This window comes from Salmo salar, unplaced genomic scaffold (assembly GCF_905237065.1).
Source record: "Salmo salar unplaced genomic scaffold, Ssal_v3.1, whole genome shotgun sequence".
NCBI lineage: Eukaryota > Metazoa > Chordata > Actinopteri > Salmoniformes > Salmonidae > Salmo > Salmo salar.
In genome coordinates, this window is record NW_025549776.1 from 7,623 (window position 1) to 33,927 (window position 26,305).

At 44.3% G+C, this 26,305-nt stretch overlaps 1 protein-coding gene across 1 annotated transcript in view; it reads left to right on the forward strand.

Annotated features, from left to right (window-relative positions):
- Positions 1–771: 771 nt before the first annotated feature.
- Positions 772–26,305, forward strand: part of LOC123738799 (tudor domain-containing protein 3) — a 69,416-nt gene continuing 43,882 nt past the window's right edge. The window contains exons 1-8 of the mRNA XM_045713520.1: positions 772–1,010; positions 2,293–2,377; positions 3,623–3,688; positions 10,158–10,318; positions 21,490–21,631; positions 23,591–23,662; positions 24,696–24,845; positions 25,139–25,351. Of these exons, the coding sequence (XP_045569476.1) occupies positions 973–1,010; positions 2,293–2,377; positions 3,623–3,688; positions 10,158–10,318; positions 21,490–21,631; positions 23,591–23,662; positions 24,696–24,845; positions 25,139–25,351 (927 nt within the window). The 5' untranslated portion in view covers positions 772–972. The remainder of the gene's footprint in view (positions 1,011–2,292; positions 2,378–3,622; positions 3,689–10,157; positions 10,319–21,489; positions 21,632–23,590; positions 23,663–24,695; positions 24,846–25,138; positions 25,352–26,305) is intronic.

Genomic DNA, 26,305 nt, shown 5'->3' on the forward strand with positions numbered 1-26,305 from the left:
ATCCAGACCAGTCGCTGACAGTGCCAAGAGAGTTTCTTCATTTGCTTGTGCTCATAACCGTTCTAAGAGTGTATGCCTGGTCTGCAGTTGCAAGGGGGAAAACAATTTTGAAATTGAAACTAATATTATTACATTTCACGGAGTGTAGTAGATCATTGGGTTGGTAGAAGCACCGTACATGTAGTGCTTGTCTTTGCCACTGAGTGTAGTATATCGTTGGGTTGGTAGAAGCACCGTACATGTAGTGCTTGTCTTTGCCACTGAGTGTAGTAGATCATTGGGTTGGTAGAAGCACCGTACATGTAGTGCTTGTCTTTGCCACTGAGTGTAGTATATCGTTGGGTTGGTAGAAGCACCGTACATGTAGTGCTTGTCTTTGCCACTGAGTGTAGTATATCGTTGGGTTGGTAGAAGCACCGTACATGTAGTGCTTGTCTTTGCCACTGAGTGTAGTATATCGTTGGGTTGGTAGAAGCACCGTACATGTAGTGCTTGTCTTTGCCACTGAGTGTAGTAGATCATTGGGTTGGTAGAAGCACCGTACATGTAGTGCTTGTCTTTGCCACTGAGTGTAGTATATCGTTGGGTTGGTAGAAGCACCGTACATGTAGTGCTTGTCTTTGCCACTGAGTGTAGTAGATCATTGGGTTGGTAGAAGCACCGTACATGTAGTGCTTGTCTTTGCCACTGAGTGTAGTAGATCATTGGGTTGGTAGAAGCACCGTACATGTAGTGCTTGTCTTTGCCACTGAGGCTGCTGTTTTTCTTCCGTCCCTCTCTGCCGCCAACTACCAGATTCAACTTTGACGTCTCCCCCAACGCGAGGTCATTTGTTTTAGTCGGCACACGCTAAAATATCCCGGCTAAACCCATTGATTATCGGATTAATTATTAAAGATAAAACCAATGGATAATCCACAAATGTAATAGTTCATCGACTATATTTGCATTTGATACTTCATTTTAAAGAAAATGGCTGAAATCAACTTAGCCCTCACCAAAGAAGGCTGGTGGGTAGCTTGTGGCTAATGTGTTAGCTAGCTAGCTACATTACACGTTCACTTTGCTAGCATAGCTTTGGCTTTTCTAGTTAACGTTAGCTAAATTAACACCTAATGTTAGAGTTAGGATCTCACATACTATGATGCCTGTGATAATGTAGCTTAAATGTTTGTACGCCAGATATGTGTAACTAGCTATGGTATTACATACCTGGCGTACGAACTGGTAACACTAGCTAATAATTATTATTTTGGCAGTTGATGTTGCGAAGTGTGTCATTTGTCTTGCAAATTGCTGTCAATTATTTTTAGCATGTATAGCTTTGGTACGCTAACTAACAAGGCCATGTATACTCATTTGAAGCTAAGTAGCTACCTAGCTAGCTAGCTTAGTAAACAACTCCGTGACCACCGGTGTAGCTAGCTAGCTCTACATTACTGTAGCTAGCTAGCTCTACATAACTGTACTGTCGCTAGCTAGCTCTACATAACTGTACTGTAGCTAGTTAGCTCTACATAACTACTGTAGCTAGCTAGCTCTACATAACTACTGTAGCTAGCTAGCTCTACATAACTACTGTAACTAGCTAGCTCTACATAACTGTACTGTAGCTAGCTAGCGCTACATAACTACTGTAGCTAGCTAGCTCTACATAACTGTACTGTAGCTAGCTAGCTCTACATTACTGTAGCTAGCTAGCTATACATAACTGTACTGTAGCTAGCTAGCTCTACATAACTGTACTGTAGCTAGCTAGCTCTACATAACTACTGTAGCTAGCTAGCTCTACGTAACTACCGTAGCTAGCTAGCTCTACATAACTACCGTAGCTAGCTAGCTCTACATAACTACTGTAGCTAGCTAGCTCTACTTAACTACTGTAGCTAGCTAGCTCTACATTACTGTAGCTAGCTAGCTCTACATAACTGTACTGTAGTTAGCTAGCTCTACATAACTGTACTGTAGCTAGCTTGCTCTACATAACTGTACTGTTGCTAGCTCTACATAACTACTGTAGCTAGCTAGCTTAGTAAACAACTCCGTGACTACAGGTGTAACTAGCTCTACCTTACTGTACTGTAGCTAGCTAGCTATTAATATATCTTCAAAGTTGATCTGCTAGTCAGTTGTTAGCTACGTAAAGTACACTGGAGTGATATGCGAGTTGGCTGGCTAGCTTTTTAAATGTCAATGTGTTTGTCCACTGTAGCTATGTGGAGTGTTGTTGTTTAACCACAATACACAGGTTACTCCGTTGATATGTGAACCCTTGGTTTACCTCCTACACAGGTACCTTACAGACGAAGGAATAGAGGAGTTGAAACGCACTTCTGAGAAACCCACAGCTAATTACATTATTCGCATTGCACTTAATGTAAGTAGCTAGTATTCTCACATCTCTCTTCTAGTATACAGAAAAAAATCTGTTTTCCTTTCACCTGTGTAGATGTACATTTAACTGACCCCTGGGGTTTGAGTTGAAAAAAGAGACTGTTTGTCAAGTGCTTACAGTCGACCTAATTTCAAAATCAATCAAGCTTTACAATAACAGGTTTGTGTCAGACCCGCAAAACAGATTCCTCTACATTGCTTTGAATATTGCTTATTGAATGTTTTGCCGGTATGTCAGTAAATCAAAGTCAATCTAATATGGCTGCATTCCAATTCTCCACCCTTGTTTGTACTTGAACACTCCCCCGTCCCTCCGGCCAAACGCTTACGACAATGTAGTCTGAATAATCAGGCTGTAATACACACTTAATTGGTATATACAGCCTGAGACATTTGTGTGCACAATGTTTGTAAATGTTCCTTTACAAGCCAGAATGTTGATTAAAATTGCATGTTAACTTACTCTACTGGTTGTTTGTGTGGTTTGTCCTTCCGCTGCTCTAAATTTGAGACAAAATATCCACAGGAAAGTATTGTTTAAGTGACTTTTTAGTGTGCTCAAAGCCTAGAATCTCTCGCTATTGAACCAAGCATGCCATGACAATGAAAATTGTATATTCTGTCAACAGCTATTGAACCAAGCATGCCATGACAATGAAAATTGTATATTCTGTCAACAGCTATTGAACCAAGCATGCCATGACAATGAAAATTTTATATTCTGAATCTTTTTTTGAAGATTGAAATCCAAATATCCAATATAAAACCCACTTTACCTCAGTACCAAACCACATACCTACCGGCTCTCTGCAATGTCAGGTTAACAAGACCTTCCTGTGGATATTTTGTCTAAAGTTTAGAGCAGAGGAAGGGACAAACGGGGAGAGTAAGTTCAAATGTAATTGTATTAAACATTCTGGCTTGTAAGGAACATTTGCACACGTCTGGCCGTCTACACCAATTAATTGTATATTACAACCTGATTAATCAGACTAACACCAATCCAATAGTTTTTGAAGTCCATGACTGGGAGTGTGATCATGCCTACTTTGGGAGACGTGTGGAGAATCAGGATGCAGGCAATATTTGCCAGTGCTTTCAAAACAGGTTTCTCTACATTGCTTTCAATTATGCTTCTCGAGGTTTACAGGTAATATCATTGTCAGCCTAATATGTTGGTTGGGAAAGTATTGCTTATCCCCCCCTGTCTCTGTGACTATCTCTACAGAGTGACCTGAGGCCTATTGGCAGGAAGTTTCTCCCTGCAGACATCAACAGTGGCCGGGTGGAGAAGGTGAGGCGTTGTGTGTGTATTAGCACAGATGTGTGTACGCCAAAGGGTCAGAGGATCTTAGAAACTGTCAATCATAATGATTCAATACAGAACAAAAATAAAGTTAGAACCAACACGACTGTGTAATATTCAGTGGATGGAGGTTAGTCAAGCGAGACTGCTATGGTGAGTAACCATGCTGAAGACACATGGCAACTTAGGAAGCTAATTCCTAGGCCTTAGCTCAGTGGGCTATTTATCTCAGCCTTGAAAACAACATGCACCTGACCCGGGTTTGATACCCTGTTGGTTACACTGTCCTGTGCACATTTCAGAAATACAGAACTGCACTACTTCCAAAGGCCACTAGATGTCTCTGTCACACCAGCTTTAAAATGCCTTCATTCCTTCCTTCAGCCATGGGGAGTTGCATTGAGTTCAACTGAGAAAATGCTACAGATGATGACGAGGGAGATCATTCATTCATTCATTCATTTGTATGTTTGCAAATAACCCACGGTCCTTCTAAAGCTCAGAGCTAATAACCCACGGTCCTCCTACAGCTCAGAGCTAATAACCCACGGTCCTCCTACAGCTCAGAGAGCTAATAACCCACGGTTCTCCTAAAGCTCAGAGAGCTAATAACCCACGGTCCTCCTACAGCTCAGAGAGCTAATAACCCACGGTTCTCCTACAGCTCAGAGAGCTAATAACCCACGGTTCTCCTAAAGCTCAGAGAGCTAATAACCCACGGTCCCCCTAAAGCTCAGAGAGCTAATAACCCACGGTCCTCCTACAGCTCAGAGAGCTAATAACCCACGGTCCTCCTACAGCTCAGAGAGCTAATAACCCACGGTTCTCCTACAGCTCAGAGAGCTAATAACCCACGGTTCTCCTACAGCTCAGAGAGCTAATAACCCACGGTTCTCCTAAAGCTCAGAGCTAATAACCCACGGTCCCCCTAAAGCTCAGAGAGCTAATAACCCACGGTTCTCCTACAGCTCAGAGAGCTAATAACCCACGGTTCTCCTACAGCTCAGAGAGCTAATAACCCACGGTCCTCCTACAGCTCAGAGAGCTAATAACCCACGGTTCTCCTACAGCTCAGAGAGCTAATAACCCACGGTCCTCCTACAGCTCATAGAGCTAATAACCCACGGCCTCCTACAGCCCAGAGAGCTAATAACCCACGGTCCTCCTACAGCTCAGAGAGCTAATAACCCACGGTCCTCCTACAGCTCAGAGAGCTAATAACCCACGGTTCTCCTACAGCTCAGAGAGCTAATAACCCACGGTTCTCCTACAGCTCAGAGAGCTAATAACCCACGGTCCCCCAACAGCTCATAGAGCTAATAACCCACGGTTCTCCTACAGCACAGAGAGCTAATAACCCACGGTTCTCCTACAGCTCAGAGCTAATAACCCACGGTTCTCCTAAAGCTCAGAGAGCTAATAACCCACGGTTCTCCTAAAGCTCAGAGCTAATAACCCACGGTTCTCCTACAGCTCAGAGAGCTAATAACCCACAGTCCTCCTAAAGCTCAGAGAGCTAATAACCCACGGTCCTCCTACAGCTCAGAGAGCTAATAACCCACGGTTCTCCTACAGCTCAGAGAGCTAATAACCCACGGTTCTCCTACAGCTCAGAGAGCTAATAACCCACGGTCCTCCTAAAGCTCAGAGAGCTAATAACCCACGGTCCTCCTAAGGCTCAGAGAGCTAATAACCCACAGTCCTCCTAAAGCTCAGAGAGCTAATAACCCACGGTTCTCCTAAAGCTCAGAGAGCTAATAACCCACGGTCCTCCTAAAGCTCAGAGAGCTAATAACCCACGGTCCTCCTACAGCTCAGAGAGCTAATAACCCACGGTTCTCCTACAGCTCAGAGAGCTAATAACCCACGGTTCTCCTACAGCTCAGAGAGCTAATAACCCACGGTCCTCCTAAAGCTCAGAGAGCTAATAACCCACGGTCCTCCTACAGCTCAGAGAGCTAATAACCCACGGTCCTCCTAAGGCTCAGAGAGCTAATAACCCACAGTCCTCCTAAAGCTCAGAGAGCTAATAACCCACAGTCCCCCTACAGCTCAGAGAGCTAATAACCCACAGTCCTCCTAAGGCTCAGAGAGCTAATAACCCACGGTCCTCCTAAGGCTCAGAGAGCTAATAACCCACAGTCCTCCTAAAGCTCAGAGAGCTAATAACCCACAGTCCTCCTAAAGCTCAGAGAGCTAATAACCCACAGTCCTCCTACAGCTCAGAGAGCTAATAACCCACAGTCCTCCTAAAGCTCAGAGAGCTAATAACCCACGGTCCTCCTACAGCTCAGAGAGCTAATAACCCACGGTTCTCCTACAGCTCAGAGAGCTAATAACCCACGGTTCTCCTAAAGCTCAGAGAGCTAATAACCCACAGTCCTCCTAAAGCTCAGAGAGCTAATAACCCACGGTCCTCCGAAGGCTCTGTATAAGATATTGCACTCCTTTCAGGTAAGTACAACTCTCACTCTGCATTAGTCTAACAGGGAAAGCGCCATCAATACTGGTAATTCAGAATTTCTCCGTCTGTCTGCATTAAGTTATTATTTTTTTTTGCCTGGCTCTTTTCCCAGAGTAGGTTATCACTAGACTGCAATTAATATGTACTGCAAAGAGGTGATTGAATATGGCGTAGAATGCCAGCTCTTGGAGATAAACTAGTTTAACTGGAACGTGTAAACCTCCAGTTGAATGTAAAGGAGGGAACCAGAACCAGAGCTGTTCATTAAAAGAAGACCCATCTGAGTAGTTGTATTTCTTTATGGCCCTTTAGTTGCCACTTCTCTGTTTACAGCATGGAACTGAAGAACAAACACACTGTTTAACGGCACATAAGCATTAACCTGTTGAGGACAGACGTTCCGCTAGCGGAACCCCTAGCCAACAGCCAATGGCATCGCACGGCGCGAAATACAAAACCAACTAAAATACCACAGTTCAATTTTCTCAAACAATCAACTATTTTACACCATTTTAAAGATAAGACTCTCGTTAATCTAACCACATTGTCCGATTTCAAAAAGGCTTTACAGCGAAAGCAAAACATTAGATTATGTCAGGAGAGTACATAGACACAAATAATCACACAGCCATTTTCCAAGCAAGCATATATGTCACATAAACCCAAACCACAGCTAAATGCAGCACTAACCTTTGATGATCTTCATCAGATGACAATCCTAGGACATTATGTTATACAATACATGTATGTTTTGTTCAATCAAGTTTTACATTTTAGTCATTTAGCAGACGCTCTTATCCAGAGCGTTCATATTTATATCAAAAAACAGCTTTTTACATTAGCATGTGATGTTCAGAACTAGCATACCCACCGCAAACTTCTGGTGAATTTACTAAATTACTCACGATAAACGTTGACAAAAAAACATAACAATTATTTTAAGAATTATAGATACAGAACTCCTTTATGCAATCGCTATGTCCGATTTTAAAATAGCTTTTCGGCGAAAGCACATTTTGCAATATTCTGAGTACATAGCTCGGCCATCACAGGCTAGCTAATTTGACACCCACCAAGTTTGGGGCTCACTAAACTCAGAATTACTATTAGAAAAATTGGATTACCTTTGCTGTTCTTCGTCAGAATGCACTCCCAGGACTTCTACTTCAACAACAAATGTTGTTTTGGTTCCAAATAATCCATAGTTATATCCAAATACCGCCGTTTTGTTCGTGCGTTCAGGTCACTATCCGAAGGGTGAGCGCATTTCGTGACAAAAAAAATCGAAATATTCCATTACCGTACTTAGAAGCATGTCAAAGGCTGTTTAAAATCAATTTTTATGCAATTTTTCTTGTAAAATAACGATAATATTCCAACCGGGCAACGTTGTATTCATTCAAAGACTGAAAGAAAAAAATTGAGAAGTCTCGTGAACGCGCATCTCCAGTCTCACTGTCCCCAGGCTGACCACTCACAATCAGAGCTGCTGTACTTTGCCCAGAGACAGTAGACACCCATTCCACTTTCTGGCGGCTTTAGAGAGCCAATGGAAGCCTTAGAAAGTGTCACGTTACAGCACAGATGCTGTAATGTCGATAGAGATGCAACAGAAGGACAACAAATTGTCAGACAGGGCACTTCCTGTATGGAATCTTCTCATGTTTTGGCCTTCCATATGAGTTTTGTTATACTCACAGACACCATTCAAACAGTTTTAGAAACTGCAGAGTGTTTTCTATCCAAATCTACTAATTATATGCATATTCGAGTGGTAACCAGATTAAATCGGGTACGTTTTTTATCCGGCCGTGAAAATACTGCCCCCTATCCCAAAGAAGTTAAGGAAGGTCAGGTAGATAAGCATTAAGGAAGGTCAGGTACATAAGCATTAAGGAAGGTCAGGTACATAAGCATTAAGGAAGGTCTGTTACTTAAGCATTAAGGAAGGTCCAGTACTTACAGTTGAAGTCGGAAGTTCACATACACCTTAGCCAAATACATTTAAACTCAGTTTTTCACAATTCCTGACATTTAATCCTAGCAAAAATTCCCTGTCTAGGTCAGTTAGGATCACCACTTTATTTTAAGAATGTGAAATGTCAATAATAGTAGAGAGAATTATTTATTTCAGCTTTTATTTTTTTCATCACATTCCCAGTGGGTCAGAAGTTTACATACACTCAATTAGTATTTGGTAGCATTGCATTTAAATTGTTTAACTTGGGTCAAACGTTTCGGGTAGCCTTCCGCAAGTTTCCCACAATAAGTTGGGTGAATTTTGGCTCATTCCTCCTGACAGAGCTGGCGTAACTGAGTCAGGTTTGTAGGCCTCCTTGCTCGCACATGCTTTGTCAGTTCTGCCCACAGATTTTCTATGGGACTGAGATCAGGACTTTGTGATGGCCACTCTAATACCTTGACTTTGTTGTCCTTAAGCCAATTTGCCACAACTTTGGAAATATGCTTGGGGTCATTGTCCATTTGGAAGACACATTTGCGACCAAGCTTTGACTTCCTGACTGATGTCTTGAGATGTTGCTTCAATATATCCACATTATTTTCCTACCTCATGATGCCATCTATTTTGTGAAGTGCACCAGTCCCTCCTGCAGCAAAGCACCCCCACAACATGATGCTGCCACCCCGTGCTTCACGGTTGGGATGGTGTTCTTCGGCTTGCAAGCCTCCCCTTTTTCCTCCAAACAAAACGATGGTCATTATGGCCAAACAGTTCTATTTTTGATTTCATCAGACCAGAGGACATTTCTCCAAAAAGTACGATCTTTGTCCCTATGTGCAGTTGCAAACCGTAGTCTGGCTTTTTTATGGCGGTTTTGGAGCTGTGGCTTCTTCCTTGCTGAGCGGCCTTTCAGGTTATGTCAATATAGGACTCGTTTTACTGTGGATATAGATACTTTTGTACCTGTTTCCTCCAGAATTTTCACAAGGTCCTTTGTTGTTGTTCTGGGATTGATTTGCACTTTTCGCACCGAAGAACGTTGATCTCTAGGAGACAGAACGCGTCTCCTTCCTGAGCGGTATGACGGCTGCGTGGTCCCATGGTGTTTATACTTGCGTACTATTGTTTGTACAGATTAACGTGGTATCTTTAGGCGTTTTGGAAATTGCTCCCAAGGATGAACCAGACTTGTGGGGGTCTACAATTATTTTTCTGAGGTCTTGGCTGATTTCTTTTGATTTTCCCATGATGTCAAGCAAAGAGGCACTGAGTTTGAAGGTAGGCCTTGAAATACATCCACAGGTTCACCTCCAATTGACTCAAATGATGTCAATTAGCCTATCAGAAGCTTCTAAAGCCATGACATCATTTTCTGGAATTTTCCAAGCTATTTAAAGGCACAGTCAACTTAGTATATGTAAACTTCTGACTGACTGGAATTGTGATACAGTGAATTATAAGTGAAATAATCTGTCTGTAAACAAATGTTGGAAAAATGACTTGTGTCATGCACAAAGTAGATGTCCTAACCGACTTGCCAAAACTATAGTTTGTTAACAAGAAATGTGTGGAGTGGTTGAAAAATGAGTTTTAATGACTCCAACCTAAGTGTATGTAAACTTCCCACTTCAACTGTAAAAGCAGTAAGGTCAATTTGAGCGAGGAGACGGCGAGGGTAGCTCAATTCAATACACTTTATTCATCCCAGAGGAGCAGTTATTGAAGCTGGGACCATCTGGTGAGGTTGTTTGTCAGTTAGTGCTTACAAGGCTGATATCTTTACTGCAACAAACCCTGGCATTAGGACACACCGTAGCAAAAAAAAATTTTGCAACGTAAAAACAAAAAGATTACATTTCTTATTGGACAAGTTCAGGTCCCCTCTCGCTTTGTCTGTTTTGATCCGTTTGGTGCCTAATGAATACGGACCCCTTAACTCACTCTCTGGCTGTAAAATATTTTTGCTAACAGTGCGCCCTAATTAACAGGACCGTTGTCTTTCGTCTCGCCCTACCCGTTCCCACCATCAGTTGGAGGGTCCGTGTGTGCTGCAGGTTCAGAAGGTGAGGAACGCGTCGGCTCCCAAGGATAATGAGGAGTCTCAGGGAGCCCCCAGGATGCTGCGGCTGCAGATGACAGACGGACACACCAACGCTGTGGGCCTCGAGTTCAACTACCTGTCCCAGATCAGGTAGAGAACAACTACTGGTTTAAACACCTGTCCCAGATCAGGTAGAGAACAACTACTGGTTCAAACACCTGTCCCAGATCAGGTAGAGAACAACTACTGGTTCAAACACCTGTCCCAGATCAGGTAGAGAACAACTACTGGTTCAAACACCTGTCCCAGATCAGGTAGAGAACAACTATTGGTTCAAACACCTGTCTCAGATCAGGTAGAGAACAACTATTGGTTCAAACACCTGTCCCAGATCAGGTAGAGAACAACTACTGGTTCAAACACCTGTCCCAGATCAGGTAGAGAACAACTATTGGTTCAAACACCTGTCCCAGATCACGTAGAGAACAACTACTGGTTTAAACACCTGTCCCAGATCAGGTAGAGAACAACTACTGGTTCAAACACCTGTCCCAGATCAGGTAGAGAACAACTATTGGTTCAAACACCTGTCCCAGATCAGGTAGAGAACAACTACTGGTTCAAACACCTGTCCCAGATCAGGTAGAGAACAACTACTGGTTCAAACACCTGTCCCAGATCAGGTAGAGAACAACTACTGGTTCAAACACCTGTCCCAGATCAGGTAGAGAACAACTACTGGTTCAAACACCTGTCCCAGATCAGGTAGAGAACAACTACTGGTTTAAACACCTGTCCCAGATCAGGTAGAGAACAACTACTGGTTCAAACACCAGGCTAATCTGTTTGATTGATCAGGTAGAGAACAGCTACTTTTTAAACACCAGGCTAATCTGTAGGATTGATCAGGTAGAGAACAGCTACTTTTTAAACACCAGGCTAATCTGTTTGATTGATCAGGTGGAGATCAGCTACTTTTTAAACACCAGGCTAATCTGTTTGATTGATCAGGTAGAGAACAGCTACTTTTTAAACACCAGGCTAAGCTCAGAGGTCATTTTGTATCAGTCTTCTTAGAGTAGGGGTGCTGAGTTCAGATGAGTTTTGTCTTTTAAATCACCATGAATAAGAGTAAATAGACAGGGGTGACCTGACCCTAGATCAGCACTGCTACTCGGAGATATTTGATGCGTACGGCCATAGGAACAAGATGAGCTACTGAAACTCTCTCTCGGGTCATCACCATCACTCCAGTTGGAACATAGTAGCGCGTTAGCATCAAAAGGCTATCCGCTTCTTCTCCAAAAGGCACACCTAGTAAATCATTTGGTTTTCTGGACTGCTGAAAACTCCTGCATTCCAGCGTATGAGGAATTTACCACCCAGGAAAAATACCGTACGGTGCCAGGAACGGAGAAAAACAAACAAATATATGTACAGTGCATTCAGAAAGTATTCAGACCTCTTGACTTTTCCCACATTTTGTTACGTTACAGCTTTTATTCTAAAATTGATTAAAAAAAAACATTTTTCCCCTGATAAATCTACACGCATTACCCCATAATGACTAAGCAAAAATTGGTTTTTAGACAACATTACTCCTAGATAGGGCCTTCCATCTGAATATCTGGTTATCAATTAATTACTCCTAGATAGGGCCTTCCATCTGAATATCTGGTCATCAATTAATTACTCCTGGATTGGAATAATTGGCCTGGTAGTCCCGTGTGGCTCAGTTGGTAGAGCATGGAGCTTGTAAAGTCAGGGTTATGGGTTCGATTCCCACGGGAGACCAGTATGAAAAATGCTCAGATATCTCTGTTGATGATTCTGGCTATTCCCTACGTAGAGCATTTCTTTTGACCCTATGGGTCTCCCTATGGGTCTCCCTGTGGGTCTCCCTGTGGGTCCTCCCTATGGGTCTCCCTGTGGGTCTCCCTGTGGGTCCTCCCTATGGGTCTCCCTATGGGTCTCCCTATGGGTCTCCCTGTGGGTCTCCCTGTGGGTCTCCCTATGGGTCTCCCTATGGGTCCTCCCTATGGGTCCTCCCTGTGGGTCTCCCTGTGGGTCTCCCTATGGGTCCTCCCTATGGTCCTCCCTATGGGTCTCCCTGTGGGTCTCCCTGTGGGTCTCCCTATGGGTCCTCCCTATGGGTCTCCCTATGGGTCCTCCCTATGGGTCCTCCCTATGGTTCTCCCTATGGGTCCTCCCTATGGGTCCTCCCTATGGGTCTCCTTATGGGTCCTCCCTATGGGTCCTCCCTATGGGTCTCCCTATGGGTCCTCCCTATGGGTCCTCCCTATGGGTCTCCCTATGGGTCCTCCCTATGGGTCCTCCCTATGGGTCTCCCTATGGGTCCTCCCTATGGGTCTCCCTATGGGTCCTCCCTATGGGTCCTCCCTGTGGGTCTCCCTATGGGTCCTCCCTATGGGTCCTCCCTATGGGTCTCCCTATGGGTCTCCCTATGGGTCCTCCCTATGGGTCTCCCTGTGGGTCTCCCTATGGATCTCCCTATGGGTCCTCCCTGTGGGTCTCCCTATGGGTCCTCCCTATGGGTCTCCCTATGGGTCCTCCCTATGGTTCTCCCTATGGGTCCTCCCTATGGGTCTCCCTATGGGTCCTCCCTATGGGTCCTCCCTATGGGTCCTCCCTATGGGTCTCCCTGTGGGTCTCCCTATGGGTCCTTGTCTAAAGTAGTGCCCTGTGGGTCTCCCTATGGGTCCTTGTCTAAAGTAGTGCCCTGTGGGTCTCCCTATGGGTCCTTGTCTAAAGTAGTGCCCTGTGGGTCTCCCTATGGGTCCTTGTCTAAAGTAGTGCCCTATAGAAGGAATAGAAGGCCATTTGGGATGCAAGCCTCGATCTAACAGGCTGATGAAATAACACGTCTTCCTTTTTCAGAAGTACAAAGGAGGCTTCAGATCACCGAGGCTTTAGAATTAAGCCAGCCACTTGATTGGCGTTCACTTGTTCTTTAGAAAACAAATAAACAATGGTTTCTTCCAACCGTGTTAATTGGTTGAGAGAAGGGACGATATCAGAGCAGGAGGAGGCCCTTCTCTGTGTTTCTTAGCTGCATCGTTATTCAGGTGTATATGTGGTATGAAGGTATGAACACTGCATACAATATCACAGCGAATCCTTCCTCTTTAACCCCTATAACCCCCTATATAAAACTCCCCATCACTGCATACAATATCACAGCGAATCCTTCCTCTTTAACCCCCTATAACCCCTATATAAAACTCCCCCATCACTGCATACAATATCACAGCGAATCCGTCCTCTATAACCCCCTATAACCCCCCTATATAAAACTCCCCATCACTGCATACAATATCACAGCGAATCCTTCCTCTTTAACCCCCTATAACCCCTATATAAAACTCCCCCATCACTGCATACAATATCACAGCGAATCCTTCCTCTTTAACGCCCCTATAACCCCCTATATAAAACCCCCATCACTGCATACAATATCACAGCCGAATCCTTCCTCTTTAACCCCCTATAACCCCTATATAAAACTCCCCCATCACTGCATACAATATCACAGCGAATCCTTCCTCTTTAACCCCCCTATAACCCCCTATATAAAACTCCACCATCACTGCATACAATATCACAGCGAATCACGTCCTCTATAACCCCCTATAACCCCCTATATAAAACTCCCCATCACTGCATACAATATCACAGCGAATCCTTCCTCTTTAACCCCCCTATAACCCCCTATATAAAACTCCCCCATCACTGCATACAATATCACAGCGAATCCTTCCTCTTTAACCCCCTATAACCCCCCTATATAAAACCCCCATCACTGCATACAATATCACAGCGAATCCGTCCTCTTTAACCCCCCTATAACCCCCTATATAAAACTCCCCCCATCACTGCATACAATATCACAGCGAATCCTTCCTCTATAACCCCCTATAACCCCCTATATAAAACTCCACCATCACTGCATACAATATCACAGCGAATCCGTCCTCTTTAACCCCCTATAACCCCTATATAAAACTCCACCATCACTGCATATAATTTCACAGCGAATCCGTCCTCTTTAACCCCCTATAACCCCTATATAAAACTCCCCATCACTGCATACAATATCACAGCGAATCCTTCCTCTATAACCCCTATAACCCCCTATATAAAACTCCACCATCACTGCATACAATATCACAGCGAATCCGTCCTCTTTAACCCCTATAACCCCCTATATAAAACTCCCCCATCACTGCATACAATATCACAGCGAATCCTTCCTCTTTAACCCCCTATAACCCCTATATAAAACTCCCCCATCACTGCATACAATATCACAGCGAATCCGTCCTCTATAACCCCCCTATAACCCCTATATAAAACTCCCCCATCACTGCATACAATATCACCGCGAATCCTTCCTCTTTAACCCCCTATAACCCCCTATAGAAAACTCCCCCATCACTGCATACAATATCACAGCGAATCCGTCCTCTATAACCCCCTATAACCCCTATATAAAACTCCCCCATCACTGCATACAATATCACAGCGAATCCTTCCTCTTTAACCCCTATAACCCCCTATATAAAACTTAAAAACTCCCCCCATCACTGCAAACAATATCACAGCGAATCCTTCCTCTATAACCCCTATAACCCCTATATAAAACTCCCCCATCACTGCATACAATATCACAGCGAATCCTTCCCTCTTTAACCCCTATAACCCCCTATATAAAACTCCCCCATCACTGCATACAATATCACAGCGAATCCGTCCCTCTATAACCCCCTATATAAAACTTAAAACTCCCCCATCACTGCATACAATATCACAGCGAATCCTTCCTCTTTAACCCCCTATAACCCCGAATATAAAACTGAAAACTCCCCCATCACTGCATACAATATCACAGTGAATCCTTCCTCTTTAACCCCCTATAACCCCTATATAAAACTCCCCCTTCACTGCATACAATATCACAGCGAATCCGTCCTCTTTAACCCCCTATAACCCCCTATATAAAACTCCCCCATCACTGCATACAATATCACAGCGAATCCTTCCTCTTTAACCCCTATAACCCCTATATAAAACTCCCCCATCACTGCATACAATATCACAGCGAATCCTTCCTCTTTAACCCCCTATAACCCCTATATAAAACTCCCCATCACTGCATACAATATCACAGCGAATCCGTCCTCTATAACCCCCTATAACCCCCTATATAAAACTCCCCCATCACTGCATACAATATCACAGCGAATCCGGTCCTCTTTAACCCCCTATAACCCCTATATAAAACTCCCCCATCACTGCATACAATATCACAGCGAATCCTTCCTCTTTAACCCCCTATAACCCCCTATATAAAACTCCCCCATCACTGCATACAATATCACAGCGAATCCTTCCTCTTTAACCCCCTATAACCCCCTATATAAAACTTAAAACTCCCCCATCACTGCATACAATATCACAGCGAATCCTTCCTCTTTAACCCCCTATAACCCCCTATATAAAACTCCCCATCACTGCATACAATATCACAGCGAATCCGTCCTCTATAACCCCCTATAACCCCTATATAAAACTCCCCATCACTGCATACAATATCACAGTGAATCCTTCCTCTTTAACCCCCTATAACCCCCTATATAAAACTCCCCCATCACTGCATACAATATCACAGCGAATCCTTCCTCTTTAACCCCCTATAACCCCCTATATAAAACTCCCCCCATCACTGCATACAATATCACAGCGAATCCTTCCTCTTTAACCCCTATAACCCCTATATAAAACTCCCCCATCACTGCATACAATATCACAGCGAATCCGTCCTCTATAACCCCCTATAACCCCCTATATAAAACTCCCCCATCACTGCATACAATATCACAGCGAATCCTTCCTCTTTAACCCCCTATAACCCCCTATATAAAACTCCCCCATCACTGCATACAATATCACAGCGAATTCTTCCTCTTTAACCCCCTATAACCCCCTATATAAAACTCCCCCATCACTGCATACAATATCACAGCGAATCCTTCCTCTTTAACCCCTATAACCCCCTATATAAAACTCCCCCATCACTGCATACAATATCACAGCGAATCCGTCCTCTATAACCCCCCTATAACCCCCTATATAAAACTCCCCCATCACTGCATACAATATCACAGCGAATCCTTCCTCTTTAACCCCCTATAACCCCTATATAAAACTCCCCCCATCACTGCATACAATATCACAGCGAATCCTTCCTCTTTAACCCCCTATAACCCCTATATAAAACTCCCCATCACTGCATACAATATCACAGCGAATCCTTCCTCTTTAACCCCTATAACCCCCTATATAAAACTCCCCCATCACTGCATACAATATCACAGCGAATCCTTCCTCTATAACCCCTATAACCCCTATATAAAACTCCCCCATCACTGCATACAATATCACAGCGAATCCGTCCTCTATAACCCCTATAACCCCTATATAAAACTCCCCCATCACTGCATACAATATCACAGCGAATCCGGTCCTCTATAACCCCTATAACCCCTATATAAAACTCCCCCATCACTGCATACAATATCACAGCGAATCCTTCCTCTATAACCCCTATAACCCCTATATAAAACTCCCCCCATCACTGCATACAATATCACAGCGAATCCTTCCTCTTTAATCCCCTATAACCCCCTATATAAAACTCCCCCATCACTGCATACAATATCACAGCGAATCCTTCCTCTTTAACCCCTATAACCCCTATATAAAACTCCCCATCACTGCATACAATATCACAGCGAATCCGTCCTCTATAACCCCCTATAACCCCCTATATAAAACTCCCCCATCACTGCATACAATATCACAGCGAATCCGTCCTCTATAACCCCCTATAACCCCTATATAAAACTCCCCCATCACTGCATACAATATCACAGTGATTCCTTCCTCTTTAACCCCCTATAACCCCTATATAAAACTCCCCCATCACTGCATACAATATCACAGCGAATCCTTCCTCTTTAACCCCCTATAACCCCCTATATAAAACTCCCCCATCACTGCATACAATATCACAGCGAATCCTTCCTCTTTAACCCCCTATAACCCCTATATAAAACTCCCCCATCACTTCATACAATATCACAGCGAATCCGTCCTCTATAACCCCCTATAACCCCCTATATAAAACTTCCCCATCACTGCATACAATATCACAGCGAATCCTTCCTCTTTAACCCCCTATAACCCCTATATAAAACTCCCCCATCACTGCATACAATATCACAGCGAATCCGTCCTCTATAACCCCCTATAACCCCCTATATAAAACTCCCCCATCACTGCATACAATATCACAGCGAATCCTTCCTCTTTAACCCCTATAACCCCTATATAAAACTCCCCCATCACTGCATACAATATCACAGCCGAATCCGTCCTCTATAACCCCCCTATAACCCCTATATAAAACTCCCCATCACTGCATACAATATCACAGCGAATCCGTCCTCTTTAACCCCCTATAACCCCTATATAAAACTTCCCCATCACTGCATACAATATCACAGCGAATCCTTCCTCTTTAACCCCCTATAACCCCCTATATAAAACTCCCCATCACTGCATACAATATCACAGCGAATCCGTCCTCTTTAACCCCTATAACCCCTATATAAAACTTCCCCAATCAAAATCTGTCAGTTTATGCTGGAGATGTTTTTTAGTTGCTTTTTGGATGCGTCTCAATCCATCGTATCAGTCGATGATGTCGCACGTCTGCGGGTGGCAGAGCTAGAGCGGTGTTTGTCAGACTATGAGAGACATCCCGAAAATCAGTCTGTCACGAAACACGTCTGTAGCGTCCGAATGGTTTGGCGTACAGATGAGACTCTCAGGAACACCATGGTTTTCTCCGTTTTTTTGCTCTACGACCCCCCACAAGCCACTCGGGACTTTTCTGAAGTCGGTTCCACCGATCTGCCAACTTCTGTCTAAACAGTTTGGGCTACACATTAATATGACCCCTCTGTGGAAAGGTGAGACTCTCAGGAACATGTACTTGTGGGTTGTTTTGCTCTAGGACACCAACAAGCCTCACAAGACTCGTTTGAAGGTCCCCGGGAAACGAGTTAAAAAAATGAATGGGAAGATATATGGAGATAGTTTAGTGCCAACAATAAGAGGTAAAATACATGTCCCAAATAATATAAAAAGTTTCCTGATCTTTCTTATATCTCTCAGATATAGGACAAACTTCCTTATGATTTTTTTTGGGGGGTTTATCTGTTCCATGTAGTGAATCTGTTATTCAATGCCTTTCTATTGTCTAATAGCCGTAAGGCCAAATACAATTTTTCATCAAAAACATATTTTTTTGATACTTCAAGGGGGGGTCTTAAAATTCTAAATCAAATAGCTAAATGATCCTTGGTATGACCTTTTAAAATAATTCCATGTAGCTTAGTAAAGAAATGCCATTTTATAACCTTTTTAAAACAATTCCATATAGCTTAGTAGAACCCCCCCCACCTTGTTAGACAGGGCTGTTTTATATTTATTTTGTAAGGAAATGCCATTTTATGACCTTTCACTTGATTTCCCCCAAAATATGTTAGTACTCTGAATGTGTACTTCATGTAAAAGTATAAAAATGACTGAAGAAAGTAACTGTCAGTCATTCGTATGGACTTGGTGGCACATTGTTGTTATCCATTATAAATTACCATTTAGAAGTGGATACAGTTCAAATCACTTCCTGTTGACTATATAGACCTGTAGACTGATGCTGCTTCAGTCCTGTCTACAAATCACTTCCTGTTGACTATATAGACCTGTAGACTGATGCTGCTTCAGTCCTGTCTACAAATCACTTCCTGTTGACTATATAGACCTGTAGACTGATGCTGCTTCAGTCCTGTCTACAAATCACTTCCTGTTGACTATATAGACCTGTAGACTGATGCTGCTTCAGTCCTGTCTACAAATCACTTCCTGTTGACTATATAGACCTGTAGGCTGATGCTGCTTCAGTCCTGTCTACAAATCACTTCCTGTTGACTATATAGACCTGTAGACTGATGCTGCTTCAGTCCTGTCTACAAATCACTTCCTGTTGACTATATAGACCTGTAGACTGATGCTGCTTCAGTCCTGTCTACAAATCACTTCCTGTTGACTATATAGACCTGTAGACTGATGCTGCTTCAGTCCTGTCTACAAATCACTTCCTGTTGACTATATAGACCTGTAGACTGATGCTGCTTCAGTCCTGTCTACAAATCACTTCCTGTTGACTATATAGACCTGTAGACTGATGCTGCTTCACACCTGTCTACAAATCACTTCCTGTTGACTATATAGACCTGTAGACTGATGCTGCTTCAGTCCTGTCTACAAATCACTTCCTGTTGACTATATAGACCTGTAGACTGATGCTGCTTCACACTTGTCTACAAATCACTTCCTGTTGACTATATAGACCTGTAGACTGATGCTGCTTCAGTCCTGTCTACCAATCAGCCAGTATCGTAGCTAGATCCTAATTTTCAACCAAAATACTCATCTTACTTTTGGAATGGAAGCACAGACAGATGTTGGTGACTTTCTGAACTCCCTCCTCCCTCCCTCCCTCCCTCCCCGGTCTCCATCTCTCGCTTTCTTCTCCTCCCTCGCAATTTCCACTCGTCGGTGGCTGATCCGCTACCAATCCGTTTCCTTAATTACAACTCCATCCAAGCAGCGTCCGCGGCGACGGCTGCCGTGGCTACCAGCCAGCCCCTACAGGTGGAGTGGCCGGAGAGGAGCGCTGAGTCCCACATGCTTCCCTATTATCTATGGACTCTGGTCAACAAAAAGCAGTGCACTACAAAGGGAATAGGGTCCCATTTGGGACGGAGAGGAGAGCTTGCCCAGAATCTATCCATGAGGAGAGAACAGTACAACCCTTTTATAATGACAACACTAACTAGTGTCTGTTCTGTTGATATCAGCTAGCTCTGATAGTGGAGAGAGGGAGGGAGGGAGGGAGGGAGGGAGGGAGAGAGAAAAGGAAACAGAAGGAGATGGATGAGAGGATGGATAGAAGGAAACAGAAAGAGGTTAGTTTGTAACGGCGTACAGCTCCGTTCCACGGTGTCGTTATGAAGCAGTACCCTGAGAGAGGACCCTGCTCCAGCCCCAGCTAGCTCCATGCTGTCCCAAATGGCTTCCTATTGCCTATGTAGTGCACTACTACTTGCCCTATTGGGGGGAGGGGGGGTCTCGTGTCAAACATGATGTCCTATATAGGGGGGAAAGGCTGCCGTTTGAGACCTACTGGGTCATTGGGCTGGAAGTGAAATCCCTAATTGCTGCATCAGCAGCTGGACATCCCTCTAAGTCCCTGTGCTTTTTAATGAGAGGACTAGGGGCTGAATTCCAAATGGCACCTTATTCCCTATAGGGCCCTGGGCAAAAGTAGTGCACTACATAGGGAATAGGATCCCATTTGGGACGCGGACCGGGGCTCAGAGCTGGTGGTGATCAGAACAGGGCTGTTAATTTAAAATGAGAATCGGCCTGCACCGGGGACGGGATTATTCCTAGGGTATGTCCCAATTTGGCCCCCTATTCTCTATATAGTGCACTACTTTTGACCACAGGCCATGCCCTATCCAGACCACTAAATGACACAACTGTGCTATTTTAGGACACAATCCCTAGTCTCGCTAGTCTCACCATCCTACTGCAACACAGCGTGTCATTTAGAAGAGTGGTCTGGATAGGGCATGGTCGGACAGGACAGAGGGGAGAGGTTTGTGGGTAACGTAAGCTAAGCTGTTCTTTTGGCATGGCTAGCCCTGTTGGACAGTAGCCACCACAGGCATAGCTGGCTGGATGAAGTGTTTTAGGAGGGAAAATGAATCGTGATGATTTGTGATTTTCTTTTCTAATTAAAGCTGGGCCAAAAGTGCTTTCATATCAATACACTGTTTGTACTGTCTGTTGTTTATGTCGTCCTTACACAGATAGAAATCTACTGTTTATCAATCTCCCTGTTGTTGTTGTCCTGTCCAATATTAGGTTAACATATGATCTGTGCTTCCATTCCTTCGCTGTAGCCAATCTGTATTAAATGTAACTGTAAACATGTTCCATGTTTATTATAATCTCCTTGTTTATTTGTTTGTTTTGGCATTGGTTTAAGCTTCCTTAACCTCTGAATTGATTTGATCTACTTAGAGCTCTCCATATAATACAAAATGGATCCTCTATGGAGCTGTCCTCTGGCCTCCCTAATTCACCCCCTGTATTGTGTTTTTTAGCCTGGACACCCCTCCAGGAACCAAGGTGAAGGTCCTTGGTACGGTCCAGGTGAAGAATGGCATTCTGCTTCTGGACGACTCCAAGATATCCGTCCTCGGAGGGGAGGTGGACCACATGATGGAGAAATGGGAACTGCAAAGGGTGAGGAGGAGTTTTACCCTTCGTTTTACAGCAGACTGTCTCTGTGGGTGTGTTCCAAACAGTTCCTTATTCCCTACATAGGGCATGCACTTCAAAAGTAGTGCACTAGACTCTTTATACTATACAGGGAATAGAGAGCCTGCGCCTCAAATGATAGTGTTTATTACGCTGTTACTGGACAGCTGTTCATCCTATCTGGTTCAAAGGACCATGAAAAAGGCTGTCCTGAAGGGCGTATTGAAGGGCGTACTGAAGGGCGTACTGAAGGGCGTTCTAAAGGGCGTACTGAAGGGCGTTCTGAAGGGCGTTCTAAAGGGCGTACTAAAGGGCGTACTGAAGGGCGTACTGAAGGGCGTACTGAAGGGCGTACTGAAGGGCGTACTGAAGGGCGTTCTAAAGGGCGTACTGAAGGGCGTTCTAAAGGGCGTATTGAAGGGCGTTCTGAAGGGCGTACTAAAGGGCGTACTGAAGGGCGTACTAAAGGGCGTACTGAAGGGCGTACTAAAGGGCGTTCTAAAGGGCGTACTGAAGGGCGTACTGAAGGGCGTACTAAAGGGCGTACTGAAGGGCGTACTAAAGGGCGTACTGAAGGGCGTACTGAAGGGCGTACTGAAGGCGTACTGAAGGGCGTACTGAAGGGCGTTCAAAGGGCGTACTGAAGGGCGTTCTAAAGGGCGTATTGAAGGGCGTTCTGAAGGGCGATAAGGCGTGCTGAAGGGCGTACAGGGCGTACTGAAGGGCGTACTAAGGGCGTTCTAAAGGCGTCAGGCGTACTGAAGGGCGTACTGAAGGGCGTACTGAAGGGCGTACTGAAGGGCGTTCTAAAGGGCGTACTGAAGGGCGTACTGAAGGGCGTTCTAAAGGGCGTACTGAAGGGGCGTACTGAAGGGCGTACTGAAGGGCGTACTGAAGGGCGTACGAGGCGTACTAAAGGGCGTACTGAAGGGCGTTCTAAAGGGCGTACTGAAGGGCGTACTGAAGGGCGTACTAAAGGCGTACTGAAGGGCGTACTAAGGGCGTACTGAAGGGCGTACTCAAAGGGCGTACTGAAGGGCGTACTAAAGGGCGTACTGAAGGGCGTACTGAAGGGCGTACTAAAGGGCGTACTGAAGGGCGTACTAAAGGGCGTACTGAAGGGCGTACTAAAGGGCGTACTGAAGGGCGTACTGAAGGGCGTACTAAAGGGCGTACTGAAGGGCGTTCTAAAGCGGGCGTACTGAAGGGCGTACTGAAGGGCGTACTGAAGGGCGTACTCAAAGGGCGTACTAAAGGGCGTACTGAAGGGCGTACTGAAGGGCGTACTAAAGGGCGTACTGAAGGGCGTACTAAAGGGCGTACTGAAGGGCGTACTAAAGGGCGTACTGAAGGGCGTACTGAAGGGCGTACTAAAGGGCGTACTAAAGGGCGTACTAAAGGGCGTACTGAAGGGCGTACTGAAGGGCGTACTAAAGGGCGTACTGAAGGGCGTACTAAAGGGCGTACTGAAGGGCGTATTGAAGGGCGTATTGAAGGGCGTTCTAAAGGGCGTTCTAAGATTTTTACGTCAGCAAATAACCTTCAATTCATTACATTTTATCTGTTATCAAAATGAAAAGAGACCAATAAATACATTTATTCAATTACATTTAAAAAAAAATATATTATCTTTCTCAAAAACGTTTGTATATTGTCCCATACAATAATCTGTACTCTTAAATATTTTGTTACTAAAATAAAAGGTAAAAAAAAATAATCTAATGTTATTGGTCACATACACGTGATTAGCAGGTGTTATTGCGGGTGTAGAGAAATGCTTGTGTTTCTAGCTCCGACAGTGCAGAAATATCTACCCAATACACACATGTAATTTCACTACATATACCCAATACACACACATCTAAATAAAGGAATGGAATTAAGAATGTATATGTACTAAAGGGCGTTCTGAATTCCCCTCCTCTTCTCACCTTTGACCTCCAGAGCTTGGCCAAACACAGCAGGAGTAACATCGGAAGGGAAGGTGGAGCCCCTCCCTTTGTGCCCTTCGGACAGGTATGACCTGCCAATATTTAACTAGTTCCACACACAGCCAATCAGACTGAATCTCTCTCTGTGGACTAACCAATCAGACTGATTCTCTCTCTGTGGACTAACCAATCAGACTGATTCTCTCTCTGTTGATTAACCAATCAGACTGATTCTCTCTCTGTTGACTAACCAATCAGACTGAATCTCTCTCTGTTGACTAACCAATCAGACTGATTCTCTCTCTGTTGATTAACCAATCAGACTGATTCTCTCTGTTGACTAACCAATCAGACTGATTCTCTCTCTGTTGACTAACCAATCAGACTGATTCTCTCTCTGTTGACTAACCAATCAGACTGATTCTCTCTCCGTTGACTAACCAATCAGACTGATTCTCTCTGTTGACTAACCAATCAGACTGATTCTCTCTCTGTTGACTAACCAATCAGACTGATTCTCTCTCTGTTGACTAACCAATCAGACTGATTCTCTCTCCGTTGACTAACCAATCAGACTGATTCTCTCTCCGTTGACTAACCAATCAGACTGATTCTCTCTCCGTTGACTAACCAATCAGACTGATTCTCTCTCCGTTGACTAACCAATCAGACTGATTCTCTCTCTGTTGACTAACCAATCAGACTGATTCTCTCTCCGTTGACTAACCAATCAGACTGATTCTCTCTGTTGACTAACCAATCAGACTGATTCTCTCTCCGTTGACTAACCAATCAGACTGATTCTCTCTCTGTTGACTAACCAATCAGACTGATTCTCTCTCTGTTGACTAACCAATCAGACTGAATCTCCCTCTGTTGACTAACCAATCAGACTGATTCTCTCTCTGTTGACTAACCAATCAGACTGAATCTCCCTCTGTTGACTAACCAATCAGACTGATTCTCTCTCTGTTGACTAACCAATCAGACTGAATCTCCCTCTGTTGACTAACCAATCAGACTGAATCTCTCTCTGTTGACTAACCAATCAGACTGATTCTCTCTCTGTTGACTAACCAATCAGAGTGATGAAATTCTCTTCTCTCTGTGGTCCTCAGAAGTGTGTGAGGGATGAAGAGGTGGACTCTAGAGAGCTGGACACCAGGAAAACCCTGGTCAGCACCAGTGTGGTGAAAACAGCTGACGAGAACGAAGAGTTTGAGAAGCAGAGGCTAGCAGCCATCGCTGAGGTCGCCAAGAACAAAGAGGTGTGTGTGTGTGTGTGTGTGTGTGTGTGTGTGTGTGTGTGTGTGTGTGTGTGTGTGTGTGTGTGGTTTTATCCCTGTTGTCGTAGCTATAGTAACTGGATCACCCGTGTCTGTTAGACTCTGTCCGTGTCCCACTGTGTGAGTTGGTCCTGTTTCTACTGGCTTGTTGTATATTAAGGGCCAGTTTCCCAGACACAGATTAGGTCTACATTCTCCATTCAAACAGTTTGTTTAATCCAGGAAGAGACTTTGTCTGTCTGCCGGGGAAACCAATCTCTTGACCTCTTCTGAAGGGAACTCGGACGTTTGGCGGTGGAGGTAATGCTGGGGGAAACCTGGTTAATACAGGCAGCCGGGACAGCTACCGACGAGGAGATGGAGGAGACAGGGACTCGTACCGGCAGAGACGAGAGGAGAGGATGGAGAGGACGGAGGAGTCCAGCCGACCAGAAGGAAACTACAGAGAGCTCGGGAGTTACCGGGAACTAGGAAATTACCGCGAGCTGGTGAGGGCTTTGACCTTTTGACCCAGTGTTTCCCTTAGCTCTGTATAGGCGGGTGGGTCTCTTACCCTCTGTCTAACCCCCCCCCCCTTTCAGTTTTAATTGAAGATGTTTGAGATCTTTGGTCAGGAGAATAATTCTTGGAAAATATGCCTTGGCTTTCTGGTTGTGGGTTTGACCTGTCTAGGCTTCACATCAACAACAAGTCAGTTTAATTCATTCATTCCTTTGTTTCATCTAGATTCCTGGCTTGCAGTAAAAATGTCTCTGATTTAGGTTTTTATTGGGCGTTTTGGTGTCCTTTGTGGTGTGATTGTGAAATAATGTTGGGGACCCTCATTGGGTTTAGACGGTGTGGGACTGGGCAGTCCTCAACAACAACCACACTAGTATTCCATTCAGCTGTGTAATGTAGACCCTCCCTTCCCCCATTAGGCTGTCTCCCAAAGGGCACCATGTTCCCTATGTAGTGCACTACTTTACACCCTATTCCCTCTATAGTGCACTACTTTACACCCTATTCCTTATATAGTGCACTACTTTAGATCCTATTCCCTCTATAGTGCACTACCTTAGACCCTATTCCTTATATAGTGCACTACTTTACACCCTATTCCCTATATAGTGCACTACCTTAGACCCTATTCCTTATATAGTGCACTACTTTAGACCCTATTCCCTATATAGTGCACTACTTTACACCCTATTCCCTATATAGTGCACTACTTTACACCCTATTCCCTCTATAGTGCACTACTTTACACCCTATTCCCTATATAGTGCACTACTTTAGACCCTATTCCTTATATAGTGCACTACTTTAGACCCTATTCCCTCTATAGTGCACTACTTTACACCCTATTCCCTATATAGTGCACTACTTTACACCCTATTCCCTCTATAGTGCACTACTTTACACCCTATTCCCTATATAGTGCACTACTTTAGACCCTATTC